Source organism: Castanea sativa, chromosome 4, assembly GCF_040712315.1.
Source record: "Castanea sativa cultivar Marrone di Chiusa Pesio chromosome 4, ASM4071231v1".
In the NCBI taxonomy this organism is placed as follows: Eukaryota; Viridiplantae; Streptophyta; class Magnoliopsida; order Fagales; family Fagaceae; genus Castanea; species Castanea sativa.
In genome coordinates, this window is record NC_134016.1 from 6749172 (window position 1) to 6758279 (window position 9108).

The window sequence follows — 9108 nt, forward strand, 5'->3', positions numbered from 1 at the left end:
CTAACTAGGCCAAACCATTTTCCTGCATTTATGGAGGGGTGGCATCAGATCATATATACACATGCCTATGTTACAGCACTACTTGTCAATTAATAAATTATAAAATTGCTCATAGTCGCCCAAACATTTGATAGTCAAAATTATTCTTATTAAATAATCACACTGAGTCAACAGAAATTAAATAGTCTTACAAGGAACAATTTGAAAAATTAATCAAAGCGTGAAGATGCAATAACTGAAACAGCTGTACCAAGTACGTAACAGTCTCCGGATACTACCCTGGTTCGCAAGCACGTGGAAATGAAAATACTAATTTCGTCAACGACAATTAAAAATATCGGCGATACAATCCCGAATATACTCGCCAAAGACGGACAATAAAGAAAAGAGCATCACAAAGGATTTCCATGAAATCGCCCAACCTGCATAAAATCCAATACGAACCCACTTTCCATATTTCGAGTAAATATTTCAAACATCCGATACTTACGGAAAAGACCGGGATGAAGAAGAACAATCCGATGACAGAATTGGCAATGGCAAGACCCCAAGAATGCATTAACACAGCGTATGTGCCCATGACAAAAGCCAGCACCATTGCTCCCATGGCAGATATGGAAAGGCAGAAGGCCAGTGAGGCCAGTAGGAAAGAAAACTCTCCAGGATTTTTGTCCTGAAACAATAGTGGCATGAATAGTTGGATAAAGGCGGCAGAACAAGATTGCACCATGGCTATGGTATTTGTAATAATAAATGCTTTGAAAGCAGTGTTTCTCATCAGAACTGGAGAGCCTAAGTGTGGGCCTTCTTGACCTATGAAACCCCCAGGCATGGTAATACCTGCTGCAAAAGTCACGGTTGCAATGATTGTGTCCACTACCAAATGGTAATTGGATGTTTTTTTCATGATAGAAACAAATCGGTCTTTGCGGACTCTCCATTCAGCTTTACGGGCTTCCCGTTCAACTTCATAATCTCTTCTCGTTAGTAGGATATCATCTCCTAAGGGTTTTCGAAATCCCGGACGACAACGTTTGTCAATAAATGCACGTGTAATCTCCATAAACTGTGCAACATGTAAAACACTAATAATTAGGATTTGGGAAAGGGAATAGGCAGCAAGGCACAGAAATGCACACATTTTGAAAGGATGAGGTTTGACTGCTGCCGTGGGTGCCAGAATTATTCCTGCAGCCCCTAGCGTAGCAGCAGCAACTTAGTGCTCCACCTTAATATTGGCATACAGGGTCACATAGTTTTAACATTTTTTTAATTTCTTTCTTTGCTAAATTACAAATGACACCATTCAACATTAATCTATTTATAATTTAGACTTTTTTTAAAAAATATATTTTTTTTCATTTCAATTTTCTAACTTTAATTTATTTTCAAGTTATTCTTTCCATTTAGTGTTCCGTCAAATCTTCCCGTTAATTTTAGTATCTTATACATTGCAAAATAACATAGTTTTGGTGAACTTAACAATATATATTGATATTGAATGGAAGTAAATGGAAGGGTTACATTTAAAAATTATGAAAGTTAAAGGTATAGGACTGAATTGAAAACAAGTCATAGTCAAAAGAAGTTATTTGTAATTTACATCTCTTTTATATAATATTTTAATTGATTTTTTTATTAAATATAAATAAGAAATAAATATGCAACATCGGGAAGGAAAAAAGATACACCGTCCTCATAGTTTCCGTTAGAAAAAAATATCCCATGAAATAAAGTAAAATTCTCCTTTACCTTTGTATGTGTTAATTCTTTACTAGTTAAAGCGACGTCGTAAGCATTGAGGTTTTCTTCATTGAAGGCCATCTTATCAACTCTGTTGTGACACATGACATCCTTTATATAATGCAATGATTTGGAATGGTGATGGAGAGGTGTATTCCCGCGGGCATCCTTTTCATTTAAAAGGTTGCTAAGTAATGATTTCTTTAGGATGCTCTCCCTTCCATACTTAGCCAAAATACTTCTATCATACTCTGCCCAAAAACTACTAGATGAGTCCACGACAAAATGGAGTGCATTCCAGCCTCTCTTATCAACTAGTTCGCAACAATCAGGACAATATTCTAAAATATGTTCCATTACCCAATGATGGCCTCGATGAGCTGCAACGTGAAGAGCCGTCATGCCCTCTTCATCTTTCATGTATGCAATAGATCTATCAACTGCCAACAAGTCTATTGTTCCTATACCATTGAAGTATGCTGCACAATGAAGCGGAGTCCAACGTTGTTTGTCAACTTGTTTAATCAAAGCACTTTTTTCTTCTTGTGTTTTCCTCCCTTCCAGAATTTTTTGTATCATTCCTAAGAGAATTTAAATATGTTAGACATAATAATTTTCTAAAAGATACAAGGAAGACATTTAGAAGACAGAAAAAGCATTCATAAGGATAATTGAGTGAGTATATTATATTGAATGAAAATCCATTTTATGCTTTACGTACTAATCGCAGTCTATTGCACATTCATTTATTTTTTCTTACAAAATAGCAAAATTTTAATCACAAAAAAAAAAAAAAAAACCACACATGATATACTATAATTGGAGCATCAAATGTAACATTAAAAATGAGTTAGATGATTTTATTTTGGTTTCTTTACTTTCTTTGTATAAGTGAAATCAACAATCACACACGTGTAACAATTTTACTCAAACTATTTGCAAGTAAAATTATATGACTTCCTTTAGTATTATACATCTTTTACATGAGTTTAAATGTTTAAGGGGAAAGGAAAATGTAAAGCAAGATGACATAAAGTTTAACTTAAATCTTAATTTAGTTGATAAATATGATTAGTAAAATGGTGTATAACATTGCTTTTTCACTTATTAATATTCACTTACCACATCAGAAAATTGTAAAAAAGTTTGTAACTTTAGCATTGGAGCTGTTTTATCTATTTTGGGAATGATGTTCTTTTCCTTTATATTCATATTTTTTTTCAAGAACTTCTAGGAATGACTCTGTTACATACCTATAAAAAAAAAAAGGAATGACTCTGTTACATAGATTCAAACTCAAATAACAATTAGCATTAGTAATTAATTAGGACTTTTTAAATTTCAATAACTTTTAAGTCAAATAACATTTTCTTTTTAACGAAGACATTTAGAAGTTAAATTTTCCATCCACTTTTCAATTAAAATGTATTCAAAAAAGAAAATATATAGTTTAGGATTTGAACTTTGGTCCATGATCATTTTCCTCATCACCAAGGCAAGAGGCCTAAGACACGAGTGAGATTTTTTTGGTATAGGCAAGAAAAATTAATTAAGAATTTAAGGCTTAAAAGAGGTGTCATTCCCCATTGCACCCGTGATAGTGAATCATTGCACCCGTGATAGTGAAATAATTTATAGAGTTGTAGTCCATTGTTGTCATTTTATTAGCAATAGAAATTCCTGTATAATATTTTTTGTAAGAGAGAAATATATCATATCATTCTTCATCGGTGACATAACTATTATTAAACTAACGGAACCAGGGTCCCAGAATTTGAAAAAAAAAAAAAAAAAAACTCAAGCTTAAATGTATGGTTGGTTCCTAAAATTAGTCCACGAGTAATTTTATTCCCTAATATTCAAGTGATCATTATTATTGAGTTGTCTTATTATCAACTTGTTTTATAGTATGATTAAACTTGTACTTACTCTTTTAGTTCTACAAAACTACAAAATGAAATTTTTTGTTATGAATATTGTCAAAACTTGAATTCATGAGAAAATGTAAGATGATTTTTAACAGAATTTTTGACTTTTGTACATTGAATGGAAAATTTCCACAAAATTCAATAAATAATCAATCATAAAATATTTTAGAGTTTCAAAAAACATCAAATTTTATTTTGATAGAACATAAGTGATTGAATTGAAATGTATTATGACATAGTTTTTTAGTGTTTCTTTATCTGTTTTATATTTTGTTAGTACTGAATTGATGTTAATTAGTTTTATTTTTCGCATATTAATTTGATTTTTGAATTTTAGTATATTTCTTATTTTTGAATGATCAATTATTTTATTCATGATTTAACGTCCCAAACTAAAATTCTAGTTCAATCATATTCTTGACTTCACTTCTATAATCACATATAAGGATTAATTGCATATTTCACTTTGATCATTATTAACAAATACTTATAATGTTACTGAGAGTACAAAAGTTGAGTAATCCAAGCCTTAATTTGTAAATATATATAAAAATTTTGTTACATTTATCTATATATCTATCTTACTATCTATAATAAGATCCACTCTTTGTTCTAGACTTTTTTGAAGGCCAGAAATTCTCTTCAATAACCAATAACTTCTTCTACAAATGTTTTAAGAATAGTCAATAATGTCACAAGATTTCCTATAAAATTCTCTTTCTTGTACTGAATTTTTATGCGGTTCAGAATTATCCTTACATCTTACGATTAAGTAGAAACAAAACTTGGAAATAAATATGGAAAATAAAGCCCACTAACCCCATTACATCACTTTCAAATACACGTCAAATCTATATAAAAAAATACACATTTAAAAAAAAAACCGTTTTACAATTCAATCCATTTGAATTCAATGTCTGTGTTCTATTTAAATTCAAATACCAAGCCTTTACTTACTGCTCCTTTAAATTCAATCTCCTATTCTTTAAACTTACCCAAAATTTTATCAACTCTAAAAAACAGTGCACTTGTGTTATTATTTTTGGGGAAAAAAAGCGCACCACCTAAAATCCATCCACCTCTTTACCCATGTACAACTTTAAACTCTCCACGTATCTAGCACACACTTGTATGATCACCTCCTTTATTTGAATTCAAATTTCTTATCTCATCCCCTATAACTTAGTTACAAATTTACAGTGCACTTAGTTACAAATTTTTCCCCTATATCTCATCCCCTATAACTTAGTTACAAATTTTATCAACTCTAAAAAACAGTTACAAATTATTATAATTCCAAAGATTACTCCTATAACTTGGTTACAATTTTTTTTTTTTTATGAGAATTTTTATTTAATTGTTGAATTGTCATTTTAGAATATATTACACATTCTTATATTTACAGATCTGAAATACAAAATACATAATCTTTGGGTGTCGAATTTATTATAAAATATGATAAATCTTTGGCTGTCGCATTTTACGTTTGGTTCCACTAGTTTTCATCAATCTTATAATGTATATCTAACTTTATATTTATATAATACTATAAAATAAAAGTTTGATTTTTATTGATTTGTTCTAATATTTTTCACATAAATGTTTGGAAGACGTATTTATTCACATCATCATTCTAATAAATATTTTTTATTTTTAGAATTACAAATAATAATAAATTATATTTATTTAAATTAATTAGTTAGAACACAAATTTTTTTTTATTGGTATAAAAAAAATCCAATAATTAATAAATTCTTATTAAATTAGGTTTGATCATTATGTAAATTTTAATTAAATTGAGTGTGTTATTTTCTATAAATTTTCAATTTGATTTTTTTTAATACTTTTTAAATAAATATATTTCACAGGAAAAAATATGATATCAAACTTCTTGTATATTAAATAGTCGATTGCTAATAGCAAAATTTATGGCATTACTTTCTACTCAACTATGCATGCTGGAATGTTGAAAAAAATAAATAGACATTACCATGATCATTTATTGCAGCATGCAACTTTGTTCTAACTAAAGTCTTATTAAATTAGGTTTTATCATTAAATAAATTTTAATTAAATTGAGTGTGTTATTTTTTTACAAATTTCCAATTTGATTTTATTTATTTATTAATACTTTATAAATAAATATATTTCACAGAAAAATATATGTTATCAAACTTCTTGTATATTAAATTGGCGATTATTGACAGCAAAATTTATGGCGTTACTTTCTACTCAACCATGCATGCTGGAGTATTGAAAAAAATAAATAGACATTACCCGGATTGTTTGCAGTTACTGCAGCATGCAACGTTGTTCTACCAAGGGGACCATCATGAGCCGGTGATGTACAGGTTTCCAAAATGTTAAATGCCACTTTTTCATAATTTCTCTCAACAGCGATGTAAAGTGGAGTCTCACCGGCATCATTCTGAGAATATGAAAAAGCTTTGCCCGTTTTAGTCAACCGTTCCACTACCTTAAGATGATCACCACGTACAGCCTCATGCAATGCCGTATCTTTTTCATTATTCGTCCTCTCCAGCATCTCCTTGACTGCTTCATCAAACCCACTTTCGAGATCCTGTCGGAGAGCTTTTGCATGTCCAATTAAAACCTCCACGATGGCAGCATGCCCATACCTTGCAGCGATATGCAAGGGAGTTTCACCTTTGACATTAGCTTTCCATAGCAGTGATGGACACTTTTCAAGAATTTCTTCGACGAAGTCTGCTGATGATTTTGAGTCTTTTGCGTCGAAGGAAATACGTACATCTTTTGATTTTGAGTCTTTTGAGTCTGACTCTCTTAGGCTTGTGAGGTAAATATGAAGGACTGTGTTTCTATTTGGGGTTTAGTAGTTGGTCAAGAGGCTCTGGAATATCTTCGAAGACATCGATTTCGCCTTTTGCTGCAGCGTGATAGTACTCAGCCTCCATGCCAATGTTGACCTCTGCTTGAGCAGGCTCATCAGATTCTGATTTTGAATCTTCTGATATTTCAATTGGGCTAGTGACGTGAGTATGAAGGACTGTGTTTTTATTTGGGGTTGAAAGTTGGCTAAGAGGCTTTGGAATATCTTCTTTTTCGATTTTTTCTGCAGCGTTGTAAGAAACAAGTTCCATGCCAATGTTGTCCTTTGTTTGCGAAGACTGACCAAATGCTTGATCAGCTTCAAACGAACCGGAGGGATCCATTCTCTCTCAGTGGCTTCAATATTTCTCTCTCTAAATAATATGTCACTCTACCTTGTTTTGATATTTTTGAGAGAGAGAGGAGAGAGTAAAGATAAAGGCAACTAACGCGTTAGAACAAAGGGGCTTTGTAAATCGGAGGAGCCAATTAAATCCTGCCATGTACAAACTCTTGTCCATGTACCACGTTTCTATGCCATAGGGCCCTTAACAGCTACCTGGCTTTGGCTTCGATGAAGCTAGGGGAATGCGCAGTGGGACAGGGCCACAGAGGCAATAAATTATAAACGAGCCTTAAATTTACTTAGTGCCCCCTCCTAAGATTTTGAGAAAATTTTAATTTCTCTCTAAATTCATTTCGGGCTTCCGGAAATTTGAAAATTGATTAAAAAACTAACCCAAAAGAAAACTTTGACACAGAATCGAATAAAAAAAATTAGCATATGCCCATAGACCATCCAAATACATACGGCAAATCAAATATTTTTTCAAAAATTTCCATATATAAAAAGGTCAATTTAATTAGGTGTGTAATTATTAATAAACTAAATTAAAAAAAATTTAATACTATTTTCATGAAAAATATAAAAACTGCAAAGTTAATTCATTGTTTTATCATTTTTTAATAAAATATTGTAAAAAATGATTCTTAAACCAGTGCAGCATTTGTTAATATTTCCAAAAACAAAATAAAATTTCCTCCAAAAGTAAATCCTTATTCAATATACATATATAATTCGGCTAAAATGACCAAATATCACTATTGGCCAAAATTATTAGTATTTGAGAAATATTTAGTAATATATCATTTTTTTTTAATTCGAATTTGACCAAAAGAAGTATAAAAAAAAATGCCAACTCGAGTACTTTAAACTCGAGTTCTGTTTTGTACTCCTTACTTCCACCTTCATAACCATTTACTGTATTCATTTACTGTATTTCTTTTTTGATAAGTATTCATTTACTATATTTAAATAAGGATTTTGTTAACGTGTGTTCTAAAAATACACAATAATTATTTATTTAAAAAAAAAGTTCTCAAAAATTAAAAGAATATTAACAATTTTTTCAATTCTCAAAAAGATTTTACCATAAATAAGTAGTTTAACGTGGGCTAACCGGACCTTTTAAGTAAAAGCATGCCACCTTTGTTATTTTCTATACTCCTGACACACTTCATTAAGGTGGTTTCCCAATTAAAGTAGGGCTAATTTTGTAAAATCATGCCGACTTAAACAGTGCCTATGCGACTGATGGGGTGCTGTCCAGTACCATTTTTTCACTCTTTTGGATTATTGGTTGACTAGCATAATGTAGATGGTATGATTTGTGCCACTTAACGTAAGGTGCCCGTGAATACCCAGCTTTTTTGCAGTCTTTTACACAGTTTTATGCGTCTTTTTATCAGATGTGGGTCAACTTTATAGGAAAAAAGAAAAAAGAAGAATGAATAAAGAGATCAAAATAACCTTTTTCACGTCTTTCACCAACTCAAGCCTAGTCAAGCGTCTCACACAGGAAAATTTGAAAACTCATGCTTCTTTTACAGGAAAACAACACCAAACATATTACAGAAAAGAAAAAATTGAAATCACAATCCTCAGGAAACAACAAAGTATCAATAGATCCAAAAAAAAAAAAAAAAACCCATCTCACAATAAACAATTAACATCAATACATCCAAAAAAAAAAACCATCTCACAGAAAAACAACCAACATCAGTACATCAAAAAAAAAAAAAAAAAAACCCCGTGGGAAAATAGATACAATGCCCGTAGTACGACTTGAGCAGTGCTATTTTTCTCTCAATCTCTCCCTCTCTATGCGACTGTGTTTATTGAGGATATATGGTATTAAGTCTCTTACCTGAGCTATATGATTTGGTTCTGTAGTTGTTTCCAGAAGCTAACAAAAGGTCCCAAAAAAAAAAAAAAATGCTAATGGTTTACAAATTGCTCACACTTGACTTAAGATTTTTTTTTTTTTAAGTAATAGAGATGTCACTGTTTAGCTTTTTTTTTTTTTTTTTTTTTAAGTAATAGAGATGTCACGGTTTACCTTTTTGCTAGTTTCATTTGAAGTGACCAAATAAAAACAAAATTATATTAAAGTGTTATCAATAAATAAAGGAAATTAATCAATCATCTAGAGCTGATTGTACGGCAACGGGTAGATTTGAATGGACAACAAACAACCAATCGGGCTGGTGACCTATGGTTGGACTTTGGAGCAGATTTGCACATCCG

General features: G+C 31.1%; 1 protein-coding gene and 1 pseudogene across 1 annotated transcript; both read right to left on the reverse strand.

Annotated features, from left to right (window-relative positions):
• Window positions 1-328: 328 nt before the first annotated feature.
• LOC142632371 (uncharacterized) lies at window positions 329-1141 on the reverse strand. The gene has a single exon (XM_075806795.1). The coding sequence runs from the start codon at window positions 1139-1141 to the stop codon at window positions 329-331; it is 813 nt and encodes a 270-aa protein (XP_075662910.1).
• A 497-nt stretch (window positions 1142-1638) lies between these two features.
• Window positions 1639-6923, reverse strand: LOC142632372 (uncharacterized; annotated as a pseudogene).
• Between the last annotated feature and the right edge of the window lie 2185 nt (window positions 6924-9108).